General features: G+C 37.5%; 1 protein-coding gene across 5 annotated transcripts in view; it reads left to right on the top strand.

Annotated features, from left to right (window-relative positions):
- MYO5A (myosin VA) overlaps positions 1–19,511 on the top strand; it is a 173,599-nt gene that overhangs the window by 47,441 nt on the left and 106,647 nt on the right. For all 5 annotated transcript variants that reach the window (XR_012507666.1, XM_074366143.1, XM_074366142.1 and 2 more), the window contains exons 2-4: positions 11,192–11,302; positions 14,256–14,427; positions 16,319–16,463. Coding sequence is in view for 4 of the 5 variants with exons in the window: in XM_074366143.1 (XP_074222244.1) it covers positions 11,192–11,302; positions 14,256–14,427; positions 16,319–16,463 (428 nt within the window). In the remaining variant the exon portion in view is untranslated. The remainder of the gene's footprint in view (positions 1–11,191; positions 11,303–14,255; positions 14,428–16,318; positions 16,464–19,511) is intronic.

The following is a 19,511-nucleotide window of genomic DNA, read 5'->3' as shown; positions in this document are numbered from 1 at the left end:
AAAGCTCTGGGCCAAATATGGGGGTGATCCCAATGGATACATCATATATTTTCTCCTCGGGGAAGTTACAGTCTTGTTAAAGAGATAGACCTGTGAGAAGATAATTGCAATGGAATGTGGCAAGTGCACAGAGATAAAACTGGATATTATGGAAAGTCCAGTCAGGAGCCTTAACCTTAACATAGTGGCCAAGGAAGCCTTTCTGGATGTCATAACACTGAAACTGAGTTTTTTAAATGGGTTTGTTTTATTTTTAAAATTCTGTTTTATTCCAGAAAGGCTGTAAGTTTTTTTTAGATAAAAGTTTAAAAAGTAGAAGGAAAAAATGCAGAGACATAAAATAGTGCCAGAGATGTGGGTAAGAATAATGTGTGCAATAGTAATCTGCTGTAATTACTCAATTCTAATATGTACATTGGTTTTTCACATTAAGAATGTATCTTATTGGTGGTGTCCTAGGTGTTATAAAACAGGACATTCATTTATTTCATAGGTAGCTATCAGATGCCTAATATGGATCAGACAGTATGTTTAGCCCTGGATATTAGTTTTGAGCAGTATAGAAACAGTCTCTGTCATCATGGTCTTTATAGTGAAGGAAAAGTACAGGATATGTGAGAAAGCATAACAGAGGGGCTTAATTTAGATGGAGCGGTCAGGGAGGGGCTTTCCAAATAACAGATACTCAAACTGAGATGTGAAAGATACTAATCTTAGAGATGTGAAAGATCCTACTTAGGGATCAGTCACACATCCAGTGAGGCTAAGTGTTCCAGGCCAAGTTGAAGCATGAGAGGTCTTGATGCTTGAGGCAGCATGGATTGTTTAAGTGGTGGAAGGGAAACCAGTACAGTCGACCCTTGGTGGGGTGGAGAAAGAGGCTAAGCAGTGAGGTAGTAGGGACTGTCATGAAATGAGGCTGGTTCTCTAAAACATTCTGGAGGAGGTGCCAAGTAATGCAAAGCTCTAGAGGGTTACGTGAATGTTTTATCCCAAGTTATTATGGGTTTTAATTAAGGATAAGACATCATTAGATTTTTCCATCTCAAAAAGACCACTTTGGCTACTGAATAGAGAATGGGAAAGGGAAAGCTTGATACAGCTTTCCGCATCAGGGTGAAAGATGATGGTGCTAGGACGGGGGGGTGGCTGTGGAGGTGGAGAGAGTTGGACAGAAGCTAGCTGTGTATGCATTGGAGGTAGGACTAAATGATGGATTTAATAAAGGGGTGTAGGAGGGAGTGGCGCTGAGAATCAGTTTCTCCCAAGAGTAGCTAACTAGCTGGGTAGAGGTGCCTGTCTGTTAATGAGATGGAGAAAATGCAGAAAGGACAGATTTAAAGGAAGATTGAAGAATAGTTCTATTTTGGACTCATTAAATTTAAGATGCCTATGAGACATCTAAATAGAGACCTTAGGGAGGTCTGTGTGTTTGATGTTCAATAGAAAGATCTGGGCTAGAGATAGAAATTTGGGGGGAAATTGCTATTTAACCTTATAGGGGTGGGTAGGATACATTGTAAATATAAAAATAATAATAGTGATTACTAATCATACTATTAATGATGATAGCTAATACTGTTTTAATCCTCATGACAACTCTGTCATAGGCATTAGTATTACTCTCTTTGTAACGCAAAGGAAAGCCCCAGGGCTGGTAAACAACAAACCCAGTCTGGTCCTAAAGCCTAGACTCTTAATGCTGCATTGGAAGAGAGGAGACTCAGCCCAGAGATCTGGGCAATTCCACCATTTAGAGGTTTGGTAGAGAAAGCAGACCTGGCACAAGAAAATGAAAAGGAGTGATTTGAGAGGTAGGAGGGAACCATGAGAATGGGCTGCCTCAGAAGCCAGGGAAGGAGTGTCCAGTTAGGTTGCCAAGGCCAGCGGTCAAATGCTGCTGAAAGGGGGCCACCCAAAGGACACACAGCAATGAAATGGTGATGAGGATGGAGAAGAGGTTTTTCCAGGCTTGGGGATAAGGTGAATAAAAGAAATAGGAATGGAGGAACCGGATGTTGTTTGCAGTTGTTAGGTCAAGTGCAAGCAGGAATGGTAAGAGATGGGACTGGAGAAGTTGGCAGGAGCCAGGTCATGAAGGCCCCGCAGTGTGCCCCAAGTTAGCACCAGACCATGATCTCAGCTAGAAGTGTCTGTCCCCAGAGCTTGGAGGAAAACAAAGAGAGCCATCTATTATAAACTGGAGGGAACTACTTATTTGTATTGTTTCATATAATATATATGATGTCGGATTCCTTCAAAATTTACCATGTTGAATGGTGATCACTTTGCAGTGTATAGAAATATCAAGTCACTATGTTGTGCTCCGGAAACGACCACAGTGTTGTAAGTCAATTATACCTCAAAAATAAACAGATAAACTCACAGAAAAAGAGATGAGATTTGTAGTTACCAGAGATAACCAGGGTCGGTGGGGGAGGGTTGGATGAAGGTGATCTAAAGTTACAAGCTTCCAGCTGTAAGGTAAATAAGTACTAGGGATGTAATGTACAACATGATTAATATACTTAACACTGCTGTGTGTTATATATGAAAATTTTTAAGAGAATAAGTCCTAAGAGTTCTCATCACAAGGAAAAACACATTTTTTTAATTTTTATTTCATGTTGCATATGAGATGATGGATGTTCACTAACTTTATGGTAAATTTATGTGGTAATCATTTCATGTACAGGCAAATCATTATGCTGTACCTCTTAAATGTTTACAGTGGTGTATGTCAATTATTTCTGAACAAAACTGGAAGAAAAAATTTTACCACGTTGAGATGTTTAAAATTACCCATGATTTTCAGCACCGAATCATTTGTCAGAGTGATCAATATTCTGTGTAGGAGGAAGACATCTATATTCAGAGGTACATATTTAACATGTTTTATACTTCTCTCTAAATTGGGAGCAAGTGTTGAAAATGATAGGAAAAGTGTGAATTATTTTGCTTAATTGGGCAACTTTTGTCACAATCAGGAGAAAGTGATTCATTGGGATTGTCTATCTTATTCTTCCTTATACGTCTTAAGCATTTTTGAAGTCAGAGATTGTCCTGGGTTTGAATCCTGCCCCTGTCATTTATTAGCAGAGTGACTTTGGGGCTGTTTGTTGAATGTTTATAAAAAGCAGTTATAAAGCATATTGTAAGAATTAAGTAAAGGAAAGGAAAGTTAGGAGTTTTCTTCACCCTAATCAAACAAAAAGCCTTGCAGTGAAGGTGATCAGTATGACTCCTTTCCTTGTTGGTGTTTCTGTTTTACCTTTGGTAATGTTTCCTAATGAGAATTTTGTAATGTGTCCTCAAACACCACTAGCTAATTGTAGATAGAAATAGTAATTTTTTTCTTGATGTACATTTTAAGACTGTGCTTGTAAAGAGACCTACTTCCCAAAATAATCTTTACAGGAATATTAAACAACTGCAGAGTCTAAAAATATTCATTCTAAAGCTCTGCCATGTCACATAAAATTCTAGAGAAATAAGATTATATAACTTTTGCTACTTGATGGTGACAAAATTTATTCATTAATTTTCAAGGTTCTTGTTTTCTTCATGAAATTCAAATAATTTCAGTGCCAGCTGGAAGCTGACTTCACAGTGCATGCAGGATTACTTCAGGAGTTACAAAAAAAGCTAAAAATCTTAGTGGGGAGGGTATAGTTCAGTGGTAGGGTGTGTGCTTAGCATCCGTAAGGTCCTGGGTTTAATCCCCAGTACCTCCATTTAAATAAACAAACAAATCTAATTACTACCCCCCCACAAAGAAATCTAAAAATCTTGAATTAACTCTTTCATTTTATTCATGTATAGAAATAGATGAACCTGGAATCATCCATTTATTAAAATTTTAGTCCTTGGGAGATGATTTTTTTTGCTGTTATTCTCTAAACTTATCTTTTGGCAGAGCCTTGTTTTGTGGTCATAGCCAATTGGAATACTCAGGATGGATGCCAGGCTGATTGCTGTGGCTTTGACAGATTGTCTTAGATGAGACATTCTTAAGTCTCACCCGATGACAGGGACCAGTTTAATAGGAGTTTTACATCGCAACGCAAAAAGGAACAATTTTGGAATGGGGGAGGGGAGTTTTTTCTTAATGAAATCTACTGTTTTAACTAGGGGAGAAGCGAGATGGAGTGGAAAGAATGTTTGGCTTTTAGAGTAGACATGGGTTTGAATCCCAGCTCTACCGCTTTTGAGGTCTAGGCCTTGTTACATACCTTAGAGATAGGTGGGTTCGGTTCTGGACTACGGCAATAAAGCGAATATCACAATAAGTGAGTCTTACAATAATTTCTTGATTTCCTAGTGCATATAGAAGATATATTTACACTATATGGTAGTCTATCAAGTGTGCAATAGCATTATGTTTAAAAAAAACAATGTACAAACCTTAATTTAAAAATACTGTATTGCTAAAAAATGTCAACTATCATCTGAGCCTTCAGCAGGTCATATTCTTTTTCTAGTGGAGGGTCTTGCATCGATGTTTATGGCTGCTGGCCGATCAGGATGGTGGTTGCTGAAGGCTGAGATGGCTGTGGCAATTTCTTAAAATAAGACAGCAGTGGAATTTGCTGCATTGATTGACTCTTCCTTTTATGAACACTTTCTCTGTTGCATACAGTGCTGTTTGATAGCATTTTAATGTAGAACTTCTTTCAAAATTGGGAGTCAATCCTCTCAAATCCTGCCACTGCTTTTATGTAGTATTCTCAGTCCTTTGTTGTCATTTCAATCACCTTCAGAGCATCTTCACCAGGAGTAGATTCCCTCTCAAAAAAAAAAAAAGGAAAAAGGAAAAAAAAACCCACTTTCCTTGCTCATCCATAAGAAGCATCTCCTCATCCATTAAAGTTTTATCATGAGATTGACTCAATTCAATCACATCTCCAGGCTCCCTTCTAATACTAGTTCTCTTGCTGTTTCCACCGTATCTGCAGTTACTTCCTCCAATGAAGTCTTGGACTCTTCAAAATCATCCATGAGGGTTGGAATCAACTTCTTCCAAATACCTGTTAATGATGATGTTTGACCTCTTCCCATGAATCACAAATGTTCTTAATGCGATCTAGAATGGCAAATCTTTTTTAGAATGGTTCAATTACTTTGCCCAATTCCATCAGAGGAATCACTATCTATGGCAGCTATAGCCTTATGAAAAGTATTTCTTAAAGAATAAAACTTGAAAGTCAATATGACTCCTGATCAGTGAGCTGCAGAATGGATGTTGTGTTAACAGGCATGAAAACAACATTAATCTCGTTGTGCATCTCCATCAGAGCCTTTGGGTGACCAGGTACATTATCAAGGAGCAGTAATATTTTGAAAGGAATTTTTTTCTCTGAGCACTTGGTCTCAACAGTGAGCTTAAACTATTCAGTAAACCATGTTGTCAACAGATGTGCTGTCATCCAAACTTTGTTGTTCCATTTATAGAGCATATGTAGAGTAGTTTTAGCATAATTCTCAAGGGCCCTTGGATTTTTAGAATGGTAAATGAGCACTGACTTCAACTTAAAGTCACCAGCTCCATCGGCCCCTAACAGGAGAGTCAGCCTGTCCTTCGAAGCTTTGAAGCCAGGCATTTGAGTTCTCTTCAGCTATCCTAGTCTTAGATGGCATTACTTAAATAAAGCTGTTTGTCTACACTGAAAACCTGTTGTTTATTGTGGCCGCCATCATTATCTCAGCTAGATCTTCTGGAGAACTGCGGCAGCTTCTACATCAACACTTCGTGCTTCACTTTGCACTTTTACATTATGGAGATGCCTTCTTTCCCTCAACCTCATGAACCAACTTCTGCTAACTTCAGACTTTTTTTCTGCAGCTTCCTTACCTCTCTCAGCCTTTACAGAGTTAGGCCCTTACTCTGCATTAGTCTTTGGCTTAAGGGAATTTTGTGGCTGGTTTGATCTTCTGTTTAAACCACCAAAACTTTCTCCTTATCAGCTGTAAGGCTGTTTCACTTTCTTATCATGTGTATGTTCACTGGAATAGCACTTTTAATTTCCTTCAAGAACTTTTTCTTTGCATTGAAAGTCTTGGCTAACTATTCAGTGTAAGAGCTTTCAGCCTATCTCAGCTTTCTGTGTGCCTTCTTTACTAAGCTTAATCATTTCTAGCTTTTGATTTAAGGTAAGAGACCTGTGACTCTTCATTTTACTTGAGTACTTAGAGGCCATTGTAAGGTTATTAATTTGTCCAATATCAACATTGTTGTGTCTCAGGGGTAGGGAGGCCTGAGGAGAGGGAGAATAGTCAGTAGTTGGTGGAGCAGTCAGAACACACACAATTATCATTTAAGTTCACCATCTTATATGGGTATGGTTCATGGTGCCCCGAAACAGTTACAATAGTAACATCAAAGATCACAGATCACCAGAACAAATATAACAATGATGAAAAAGTCTCAGATATTGCGGGAATTACCAAAATGTGACACAGAGACGAAGTGTAGGTTAAGATGAATTACTTAACCTACCCTCTTACAGTATAATGTCTGAGGCCAGGAACATTCTTATAACAAATGTTTATTAAGAAATTATTATATGCAGGCCCTGTGTTGAGTGCAAAAGAGACGAAGATGAATAAGGTGCCCGCCTCTTGTCAAGTAGCCTGCAGTCTCTAAAGGGAGATAGGCAAGCCAAGTCATCATTTAGTGGGATAAGGATTCTAGGGGAAGGTTGTAGGAGGTAATGGGGACGTTGAGAATAGAGTGCCAATGAGGATAAGTCAGGAGAGTCTTCTGAGAGGAGGTACTTTAACACGGATATGAAGGGAAAGTAGGAAGGAGTCTGCTGGCTGAAAAAGGGGCGGGATTGTGTTCCCGATGGAGGAAAGGCACAGAAATGTGAGGCAGCAGGGCTTTTTCAGGGTACAGCAAACCCATAGTTTGGTATGGCTGAACAATGGTGTGGTGAGTGAAGATGGGGGGAAAATGAAATGTTGAAGAATATATTCGATTGAAGAGTAATGGTCTATTTATTTCTGGACCTAAGTGGTAGGTGTACGGGAGTTCATTATATCATTCTTTCATTCAACAAATATTTGCTCTGTGTGTGTGCATATATATAATTTCTGGAAGGCCTATTATGTTCTTTAGTGTAGAAATTCCTGAATTGTTTACATCAAAAACATGCCATAAGGGTTATATGGGTATATGTAAGGGTTATAGTAACCATATGGAGTATCCATGTTAATGTCAGGGTTCAGAGGAGGGGGTGCTGATGATTCAGGATTTTTCTCCGGCTTCAATGCATAGCCTAGAGAGACACTTAGTTTTTATTATAGGCTTATTTGAATTGTCGTATAAGGCATTTATTTTTGCCAACATTCACAATGGGATATAAAAAATGAACCAAGTAGATAGATGTTGCCAAGATGCTTATGATTTAATAGGGGAGCTAAGAAAGATGTGCACGTATGCTGTATGAAAAGTGAAGAGTATTGTACGTGGGAGTTTGGGGAAGGAGAGAGAATCATACGAGTCAGATTTTGGGGATTTGGGGACTGGTCATTTACTGAGTTATTGCTGCCAGCCTTGTTCCTGAGGTGTCTGAGGCATCAGAAACAATTACTCTTGGTGTCCACACTTTAGGATTCCTTGACTGACAAAATGCAAGTTAGCAAAACTTCCAGTGAATCATCTGCATTAATCAGAGACCTCTTGAGTGTTGTCATTGTGGTAGGATGCAATAAGAAAGATGACTGCTACCTCCTTACGCTCACAGGGATGGGTGTAACCCCTGAGAAGGTCTGAGGCCCTCCTAGGCTGACCCAGCATGTTCGGTGCCCCTCTCTGCATGTCCCCCGAACCCGCCTTTCCAGTGCTCTTCCATTAGACTCTGTCGAAATTACCTCATCATTGCCAGGCAGGCCTCAAAAAATTGTATTGTAGAAGGACAGATGGTTTTTATTTTCCTTGCAAGCTACTATGCACCTTAAATCTGTACCAGCATTATTTTGTCAGATTTTGACTGTTACCATAAAATTTAGCCCATCTCCATTTTTGTCCTTACTCTTTAATCAGGTGTTCCTTTGAATTGTCATAAATCTTCTTTGATGTGTGTTTATATTTTAGTGTTATTTGTTTTAAGCCCTTTTCTTTTTTCTTCATCGCCTACAGTTTTTGTGGCTTTAGTCACAGTACTTCAGATTCCAAATCCTTATTTTCCCTTCTCCTGCAGTTCCTACATCAGCATTTACTCTTTCCTTGCCGACTACTCCACAAATCTCTTCTCTAACTCTCTGACTCCTTCCCCATTTCAACTGTGTTTTGCAGCTTCAGGAAAAGTCCCGAGGTGGGTCTGTGCAGTTTGCCTTTGCTATGTCTCTTCCCAGTTCTCCTAGTTTTTTTCCTTCCCTTGCCCTACCTCTGTCTTAAATAAAACCAACACAAAAGTCCCACTAACTGTTGGCAAGGAGCTAAGCCAACCTAGAGGGGTTCAAAGATGGCTTAAGGAGCATATAGTCTAGTGGGAGGTGGATGGATCCATAAACAATGAAAATAAGGTCTGAGGTGTCATAAGTGAGGTATCTGAGGGACTCACAAGGCAATGAGGGATAAAACGAGAGTAGTGTGAGTGAAAAAGGGAATGAGGAGCCTTGCAGGGAAGCCTCACCCTGTTAGTTACATGACATCAGCCCTCCCTTGTCTTGCTGGAAGCTCTGTCCAGGCTGATTCACTGTGGCTAGGCTTATCTTCTGCTAGCTGCTTCTGTTTCACCAGGTCCCCAAGCAGGCTTAGTCAGTAGGTGTGTCCACTCCCATTTCTAATTCCTCCCTGACTCTTGCTGCCACGTCACATTTCTAGGCTTTTCATGTGATCTTGGGACCTTGTCGTCTTGTCTTCCCACAGTCTTCACCCTGGATGAGGCTGAACAAGCTTAGTCCTCTTCCTCAGGGCTGCCCAGGGAAAGAGTGGAAAGTAGGGTTGGAAGTGACAGAGGCAATAGGAGCAAGCATTGCCCAGGTGAGAGTCTTCTCAGTTTCAGCAGCTAAGGTTTATATACCTTCCAAACTGACCCAGTTCTGGTATAGTTGTTTCTGCAGAGTCATCTCATTGGTTAAGATGGAAAGGGACCATAAAAAGACAATAATAGACTGATTTCTGACCTATTTCTCTTTGGATACTTTCCCAAGAGATAGAGATAAGATAAAGGGGAAGTCAGCTGTCAGAGTGATGTTTGATGTTTAAATATCTTGCCTCTGGTGAGTGTAAGGGCCTTAGCCTCCCTCTACTATATGTAACGGGTTGTTAATACGTAGCTCTTGGAAGTCTAGCCTTTGGCAAAGTACCTACTCATTACTGTTTCAAAAATACTTGTGGAAATCTGAGCTGGAGCTTGCTGTGGACAAAAAACACAAAAGGTAAAAGGCACTTCTTTTTAGATTTAACTGAAAATTTAGAACAAGTCAGCCATGCTTCTACAAACTCACTTGGACCCACTTTACTTTTTTTTTTATGTTTTCATCAGAGTGGAAACAGTACACAGAAATGTTTATTGAATAAGTAAGATTTTAGTAATGTGTACAGATATTACTCAGTTTAAGGGGCTATGTAACTGGGAAAAGTTATGAAACAAATTTCACTAACACTTGACATTTAACATTAGCAATCACTTCTCATGGAAAAAACACTTAGTAACAATCTCAGCATGTACTTATGTTTGGTTTATGCTTTTCACAAGGTTTCTATGTAGATAAACCCTTGAGATGAACTAGATGAGGCTTGCTGTCATCCCCATTTTACATGTACTTGAAATAAAGGCTGAAAGTCCAGTCTGATAATCCTGGGATTAGAACCCATAACCTAGTTTAGTACTCGTTTCTCTGCAGACTGTTTGGACAGAAAGTTTGCATGAGTCTGTGACGATAAGAGATAAATAAAGCAATGGGTGGGTTTTTCACCATATTAACTTTTACTCAATTTAAGGAGATTCCTTTTATTCTGAGATTCTTTCAACCAGTACCAAGTGCCCATCTGTGTACCAGGCACACAGGCACTTGATACAGTCTTGAATGAGACAGATGTAAGGGAAATAATAAGTAAGCAAACAATAGCATAACAGTAAGTAAGTGCAAGTAATAGTAAGAGCTCTGAAGAAAATAAAGGAGAGAAAAGCTGGTGGTGGTAATATTTCCATATGATACATTCCTGAAAATGGGCAATAAGGTTTAGTATATGTTTTAAAGAGTGGTTCCTTCCTCAGGAGTCCAAGCAATTATAAAGCATCTCTTCATTGTGGTGTTTAGAGGATTCATTCATGTTTATACATTTTGTTCTTTTTTTTTCCCCAAAATTGACCTGAAGTCCAAAATTGGCTTAAGTTCAGAGAGTGTCTAGTTGAAGCTAAAGATCTGCTGTTTCAGGAACCCTTTTTGATACCTCTTTCATGAAACTGAGGCTATGAGAGCCAGACTTATTGCTGGCCAAATAAACCATTTTTATCATTTCACTCATCTTTATAAAATAATGAAGACAAAATACTAGACAATAATGCTTTCTCAATTTTCTTCTTCTTATTTTTTTTTTTTAGCAACAGAACTTTCTTTAAAGAAAATACTAGATGCCCAGTGAGTGGTCTTCTCCACACCACAATGACCTCCAGCAAATACCTGAGAAATCACTAAGGCTTTATCTGTGTATCTTGTGATAAAAAGATAGCTGTGCTGCTGAAATTGGCACAGCCACCACACCAGAGCTTCAACATCAAGTTTTGAAACCCATCGAAGTCCACATTCATTGAGAAAGTAGATTTATATGTACATTTTAGTCTAAAATTACATTTTCAGAAAGCATTTTTCTTTTATAGCAAGGTCAAATTTTAAGTGAAGCTATTTCTTCAGAGCATAGTTTTTTCCCACCAGTTTTATTGAGATGAAGTTGACCCGCTGCACTATATGAGTTTAAGGTGTACAGCATAATGATACGACTTACACATATTGTGAAATTACTGCCGCAGTACAGAGCATACTTTTTTATAACGTGAGCATGGTGGTACTACTGGGGCTGAAATACTTTTCATTTACTAATTTAAAAGTTAAATTTCATATTGGCCAAGATTTACTTTTTTCGTAAATTGTTTAATTTATAAATAAATCCATGATATGTTTTATATCTCATTGTAAAGTGATTGATCTGCTAGTTTAAATTTTTTTTCTTTTTGTCTTCTAGTTTGCCAGGGTTTGGATACCTGATCCAGAGGAAGTTTGGAAGTCAGCAGAGCTGCTCAAAGATTATAAGCCAGGAGATAAAGTCCTCCTGCTTCGCCTTGAGGATGGAAAGGTAAGAATTTTCCTTTTATTTGTTGTTTTTGGCATAAAGTGAAGGAAATTAAAAAATGTAAATTTGCTGTGACATACTTGACTTCACTTGGAATTTTGGCAAATTCAATTTTCTATCCCAATGGCTTAGTGAAAATAGCAGATACTTTAAAAAATCCAATTATTTTGGTTTATGAATGTAATATGACTAGGTTTAAAGTCACACTGAATCCTCCCAAAGATATTCCTGTTTATCTGTATTTTGTTTAGGCTACCGTTAAAACTATTTGTGTTAACTAAAAAAACCTCATTTAAGGAGCCCATCTGAGATTTGATATGTGCTAGAAGTAGCCATTTGAAAAATATTTACTTAGAAGCTATTATGTATAAAACACTTTGCTAGTGACCAGAAAAACTTAAAACCAGTTGTATCTCTGTATTGTCCCATCAGCATTCACTGCATGATTGGACTCATCTTAGTCCTACCCTTTTTAATCTCTTCACTACATTTCACATGGCATGTCACACTTTATTCTTAAAAACCTTTGTGACATTATTTTCCTCTAAACAGCTTACAATCTCGCCAGGAAAATATAGGATATAAAGAGTAGTTCAACACCACAATACTAAAGATACCAAAACACAAACTTATGATTAATTGCCAAGTGAGTAAAGCTGTCCAGACAGTTAATATGTACTGAGCACTTACTATGTGCCAGGCACAGTTCTAAGTGCTTTATATGCTATAATTCACTTAATCCTCACAGCAGTCCTATGAGGTGGGGCTGTTATTATTACCACTTAATGATGAAGAATCTGAGGCTCAAGAGAGTTTGGGACTTGCTCAGGGCTACGCAAGTATTAAGTGATGAAGCTGGGATTTAAAGCCCCGAGATTGCCTTTATGGTCTGTGCCCATAACCACTCTGCTGTATTGTGAAGACACTGAGGACTTTAGTTAGGACCCCAATAGAGGGAAATATCAGTAGGGGCTGCTCTGTCAAGGAAGCCTTCAAAGAGAAGGAAGGGTTTTGACTGATAAAAAAGATAAAATAAAAATTAAAAGATAGTTAGAATTTGGATTAACAAAGAGAAAGAGGGTGGACCTTGTGAGGATTGGAATATATTTGGAGACAGTGAATATAGCAAGTTGACTCGAGCAGAGATTTAGAAAGGTGTGTGTTCTAGTTCAAGGCTTGTGTATTAAGGTACTTGCTATATAACATGTTCAGAGGTGGCAAAAGGTATGCTCTCTGATACTAATGTCAGGTGAGAGAAGTAGATATAATTATGAATAGTGTGACACATGATACAACAAATATAATCAGGAAACAAAAATAGAATAGAGGGCGGAGTGGTCAGAGGGTTGGTGAAGGTTAGGAGTCAGAGAGGTGTTGTCTAAAGGACAAGCAGACAAGGAGGAATGCATTTCAGGGATCTGGAGGGATTTGGGGGGCACACACAAGTTCCATGTTGTTGGGATGTGAAGTGAGAGCACACGACTGGCAAGAGGATAGGGGTGGGAATCAGAGCACAGAAGGCCTGGTGTTCATGCTGAAACTCTTTTTCACCTGGTATGCTATGGGGAGTATTGTAGTGTTCTTAAACAGAGGAAGGTGCCACGCTTGTGTTTTAGAAAGGACTCATTGGTGGCAGCACGGAGGATGAACTTCAGGAGAGCAAAACAAAGACAAGGAGATTATTCAGGAAGAAGGCAGAGAAGAATCAGGCTCGATTAGCAGGGCCTTGAATGCCAAGGAATTAATTTATTCAGCATTCATTCATTGATCACCCACTCTGTTAGGCACACTGGGCTGTGATTTCTTATGTTAATTCTTAACACCAGTCCTGTGGGTTAGTAGGTGGTATTATAATTATTTTCCAAATAAGGAAGCCAAGTTCAGAGATCTTAAGTAATTCTACCCGAGATCACACAGCTGGAAGTGGCTTTTGTGTATGGCAGGGGCCAATGCAAGGACCAGTCAGCTTTGGAGAAGGACATTATACCCTAATAAACAGGTAGAGAGAGATCAAGGGGCAAATTGTAAAACGTTCCTCCTCATTTATCATAGTTTGTTACAACTTGATTTTAATATTTGACCTCTATATATCTCTTTAGTATTAACAAAAGTATTCCGTGGCTTTTTACAAAACCAGCTTATCCCTCTCTACAATTATATTGCTTTTTTTTTTTTCCTTTTCATGCGCCGTATGTTGTTTGCCCTTAATACGTAGTTGAATGACAATCTCCATGCTTGGCTTTCCCATAAAGCCATATTCCCTTGGCTTAAAAGTGAGTAGTGTTTCCTAATTTGGGGGTCCAAGCACCTCAATAAAAATCAAGTGAAAACTATGGATTGTCTGTCTTTAAAAAGAGTACACATATGTGTGTATATTTATGCATATGTATATACACATAAAGTGTTACACCTAATTTTAGGGGATTCTTGGACCTCTTGGGGTTTAGGAGTTCCCAAATACTTACCACATGCCAGGCATTGCCTCATTTAATTTTTACCTCATGCTGTGAGCTATTCTATAATGCTTTTTTTTTTTTTTTAACCAATGAAAGATTTAGACCACAAAATGAGTAAGTACTAGTTTGGAGATTTAAACATGGTTTAATCTGGCTCTAGAGCCAAGCGCTTGACCACTCTGTTATACTATTACTTGTAACAGGTGAAGGGAAAAAAAAGCTTATTTTACTAAAGATAAAAAACTCTGATCAAGGAACTAGGTAAAAAAAATTCAGCCTTTGACTTTTCGAACTACATTGGAAAAAATGTGAATATGAGTTAATATGTCTGGTGAAAACGAAGACTCTCTTTATTCTTCTGTGGTTTTGGAAGGTGCCAGGAAAAGAATGCATTTAATAGCTGAGAAGCAAATCAGGAATAAGAAATAAGCAAAATGCATGGTCCTGCTTTGTGTTTAATGTCATGATTTATCCAGATGCTGTATCTCGTGCATTTTCAGGATTTGGAATATCGTCTAGATCCAAAGACCAAGGAGCTGCCTCACTTAAGAAACCCTGACATACTCGTGGGTGAAAATGACCTCACAGCCCTCAGCTATCTTCATGAGCCTGCTGTGCTCCACAATCTCAGAGTCCGCTTTATTGATTCCAAACTTATTTATACATATTGTGGTAAGTGTGCATTGCTGTCTGAGTGGACTGTGGATTCTTTTCTGTAATGGACATAGCCATGGAAATATCATGCATGAGGGAAGAAGGCTGTGTTTGGATCTTCTCTTAGAGACAAAAATCACTTCAGAGTTATCAAAAAGACTTACCAGTGTTCATTAGCTAGTTGCATTTTATGCTGAATAAACTCCTTTGCGAATTTACATAATTTTGCTCAAAATAAAAAGAAGTGGGCCCATCTTTTGGATTTTTCCCCCCACAGAAGTCATATGCCATATTCAATACCAATTTGCGAGTTATTTTCATCTCTTGCAAAAACCACTACATGAAGAGTACATGTCCAAAGACTTACCCCTGGGTGGGTTCAAGAAGTTTAGTGTTCTCTTTTTCTCAGTGACTCAGAAATGCAGGACTGGCTTGACTCTTCGTAATAACCATTCTTCCTTGATCTGTTTGCCTGGGCCCCTGCTCATTTCAGTATTAGCAGCCGGTGAGCCAGCTCAGGATTTTTTTCTCTCAGCAATTAAGCATGCACATGTGTGTATTCCCCCTTTCCTTCCTTTTTCTCTTTCTCTATTTTCTTTTTATTCTTTATTTTCTCCCCCATCCCTAGCTCTTTTTTCTCTACTGACTTCTTATTTTTCTTTCACTAATCATTTTCTTCTGAGACTCAGGTCTGGGATTTCCATTCATTTCCTTCTAAGTTTCTTTGCTAAGTGTACCCAGCTCAGTGCTCAGCATTTCATCATTACGTCCCTGTTTTGAACAGGGACAGCTATCTTTTCTTCTTAAAATAATTTATATTTTTAATAGCCTTGATATTTGCTCTTTTTCTTCCCTGTCTATTAAGTGAATATTTCTTTTTCTCACTTTTCTTTTTTTTTTTTAATGTATCTTTTTCTTGCACAGATGCTACCTTCTCAGTGAAGCCTTTCCTGCCCTCCCTGTCTTTTCTTTCTTCTCAGTATCTGTCTTCCTTCTCTGTTTAATTGTTCCCCCTTTTCCTTCCTACTATCTAACCTATCATATATATTTTTTCTTACTTATTTTGTTAATTGTCTGAGTTTCCTTCTAGAATATAAGGTCCACAAGGGCAAAGATTTGTCTTTTTTTTTGTTTGCTGTTGTAAACCTAGCACTTAGAAAAAACTTGAAGCATAGGTGGAGCCAAATAAATATTACTGAATGAATGACTTTCTTAAGTTAATACACATCTGCTGTAAAATTTAAGGACTTTTTTTTTAAAGTATAAAAAAGGAAAAAGAATTACACATAATTCACCACTGAAAAATAACCAGTATTATGTTGTCTTGTATCCTATCTGTGTGTATATAGAAGAGTATAAATAGATGTAAAATTAGAATCAGTCTATATATAGTTTTGTGTCATGTTTTCCTATGATATTTAATATTCTTTATAAGCATGATTTGTGGTGGTAGCACAGTAGTCTGTTACATGGATATAGCAGGGTATTTAATCACTTTCCCTTTATTATGTATTTTATTTCCATTTTTGACTGTTATGAATAAAATTAATGATAAAAAATCTTTATTTTAAAAAAGCCCTTTACATGGTCTATGATTATTTCATTTGGATAAATTTCTAGAAGTGGAATTTTTGGCTTAAATATTATTAAAATATTTAAACTTCTTTTAACATTGCCACAATTTTCATTATTTTAAATAATGTAGTCATGCTTTTAAATAGTGTTTTAGTTAGGACTAGGTATAATGAGTTCAGAGGCAAAGGCTATGATATATTTTGATCCTTAACAGTTTGTTAGTTTAATAGTAACTGAAATTGAATTTGTGTTAACTGTGATTCTCACTTTACCAAGTTTGATATGCCCAGTAGGATAGCACTGACTTCTTTTGCTTTTTCACCTTCTCCTCCAGGTATAGTCCTAGTAGCTATAAATCCTTATGAACAGCTGCCTATTTATGGAGAAGATATTATTAATGCATATAGTGGTCAGAACATGGGTGATATGGATCCACATATCTTTGCAGTAGCTGAAGAAGCTTACAAGCAAATGGCCAGGTGGGTGGAAGCTCTGTTTATTATTTCATGAGTCTTATTAAATGCGATAATTCCTTCTTTGCTGAGTCACAGATATTTTGAAATACAGTGAATAACAACTTGTAAATTATTAAATAAACGGCCTTGATTAATTTGTCTTAGATGGCCTGCATTATTATTAAAATAACCTCACGTTTGCAAAAGGACATACAGTTTTAATTGTAATTCAGTGACTGTGCAAGGACAGATGTTATGTTTCACAGATGAGTGGATCAAGGTTTTGGAGGTATTATGTGACTTGCCCAGTGTCATCAGCTAGTGAGTGTTAGACCAGAACTAAAAGGCCTAAGTGCTAAAGGAAATCTGTCTGTATCTAGGAGAATTTCTCAAGGAAAGTGTGAATTTTACAGTTAGCATACATTAGGGCATCAGTGGTCCTGAATAGCATCAGGAAAATGTCTTTGATGTAATTGTGGAACTTCATATTTTGAGAGTGAAGAACAGGAGAAAAAGAGCTACTTTCAAGACTAGATTATTCTCTTAGTAATGTAATGTAATGCAAAACTATACATGCATAGAAGAATAGTCCATTTTTAACACTTCTACAGGTAAGAACTTGGCATATTGTAAATGTGATATGCGAAACCTTCAAGCAATTTATGGAGAGAAAACTAATACTGCAGAGGTTTTTATTTTCTCCTTTCCAACCAGGGAGAATGTTTGTACATGAAGGGACCAGTGTAAGACAGAATTTTAGAATTGCTTCAATGACAGAGTCCATAGGAGTCATTGTGACCTTTTATTAAAACACATATGGTATTTTTCCATGCAAATTTATCAATCTTTTCTTTTATTGCTCTGGATTTTGAGTCATTTTAAGAAAACTTTCACCTACACCAAGGTAAGAGAGGAATTAATCCTCTTTGCTTCTAGTCCTTGTATTGTTTTCTAATTTACCGTTAGGTCCCTGATCTCATTGAAGTTTATACTTTGGTATGATGTGAGATACGGATCTAAATTTATCTTTTTTCAAATGGCTATCCAGCTATCCCAGGATCACTTATTAAGAAACCCATCTTTTGCCCCAGTTATTTGAGATGCCGCCTAAAATTTATGATTAGAATATGACTATCCTAAATTTTCTTATGTTCTTGGATTAATTTCTTGGCTTCTATCCTTTCAACTCCCTTTATCTATTCATGTCCCAGCACAACAGTGCTTTGGTTATTGTGGCTTTTAGTATGTTTTAGTGTCTGATACCGTTAAACCCCCTCCTAGTTTATCTCTTTCATTATTTTCCTGGCCATCCTTGGGTGTTTGTTGTTATATATAGACTTTGGTATCAGCTTATCCAACTTCAAAAAAATATATATTCCTGTTGGCTTACAGAGGAGAAAAACTCAGTGGGCTGCTGAATCTGTTTTTCTTCTCATGTTCTTGTTTCACATTCTTGCCAGTCTTTTTTTATGCTGGAGCTGATTGCTCTCTGGTAAATAAATAACAATATTATTATTTGCCTTAAAACATCAGTTTGTTTTCTTTTGTTTCCTTAAAACCAGGTAATATTGATTGTTTTCATTTGGTATATTTTTTTGCTCCGTTGTGAATAGTAAGAATAAACATATTTTATTGACTAAGTTTCATTGATGGGTTTTCTTGAAATAAATTAGTTATGTGCATAACCTTGGTGTAATGGAAAAGATAATCATACTAGTCACAGCTCCATCAGTAAATAACTGTGTGAGCTTAAATCTTCTGGTCTCCCTGGGCCTCAGTTTTATCAACACTTTCAGTAGATGGTTTAGCTCTGCATTTAAGATTTTCTGTGGTATGCATCTGTTATCTTTTTATTTCCTAGGAAGTAATGCATAAGCCTTTTACTCTTTCTAGTGGAGGGCAGACTATAGTAAAGAGCTAGTAGCAAAGCAGAAGGAGCATCTCTGGAAACTAGGAGATGTGGAATGTAACAACCCAACTCTGCTCTAACTGTGCATAAGCCATCTAACCTCTCTGTTATTGTTTCCCCAATCGAGGAGAAGATAATACCTGTCATGCTTACTTCAGAGGTGAAAATTATATTAGATGATAAACATAGAAAGCACTTTGAAAAATACCATTCAAATATAAGCTGTTAGTATCATCACAGTCTTTTCATCATGGTGTCTCATGTCTGCATTCTATTTGCGTCTATTTTAGCTACCCATCACGTTTTACTCCTGACTCTATTGCCAGGCCTTCCCTTAGGGTGCCCCTTCTTTCATTGCCCAGGCAGTCCCTGAATGCTTCCTGTCCTAAAGTTCATTGGCCAAGTGGATGCTGGCTTTTAAAGATTGTAAAATCTCTCCTGTTACCAACTATACCACTGACTCACCTGCCATGTGGTACCAGGTATCCTACTTGTGCAAATAGATTTGAAGTAGTGAGTGCTACCTGATAAGGAATTTTACATATATATAAAAACAAGGTGGATTAACTTCTATTAATTAATAACTACCACGTTTAGAGGTATACTTTGTGCCAAGCTTGGTGTCAGGCATATTACGTCTAATCTTTATTACATCCCTGAGAGCAGATGCATCATCACCCCACTTTATAAGTGAAGAAACTGAGGAAAGTAACTTTCATGGTATCATGCTAATAAATAGTATCTGGGAGGTAAGATTTGAATCCAGCTCTGAGACTCCAAAGCCTGTCTTCTTTATTATTTAATTTTCTTACATCCAACTACACGGCCCTATTCGAACATGTCTATTTCCTCAGATTAACATTAACACACTTTTATTTATGTACCTTTTATTCAGCCTGGTGTATCACTTTCCATGCTCCTTTATCTGCCTAATTTCTATTTATTCTTTATGATTCCACGCAAGTTTTACTTTGAGACCACTTCAACTCCTGGTAAATGATTTCTCTTCAGAATTCTTTATTATATGAATTTGAGACTTACTGAGTACTATACACAATAAGGTTGTAGTAGGAATGAAGTACAGTAAGTATAAGAGTCTATAAAAATTACAAACAAATAAAATTGGCTATGTCTATTATGGCATCTTTATATTAACTTCATAG

The sequence above is a fragment of the Camelus bactrianus genome, chromosome 6 (genome assembly GCF_048773025.1).
Source record: "Camelus bactrianus isolate YW-2024 breed Bactrian camel chromosome 6, ASM4877302v1, whole genome shotgun sequence".
Lineage (NCBI taxonomy): Eukaryota > Metazoa > Chordata > Mammalia > Artiodactyla > Camelidae > Camelus > Camelus bactrianus.
This window is presented reverse-complemented; position numbering and strand designations above follow the sequence as displayed.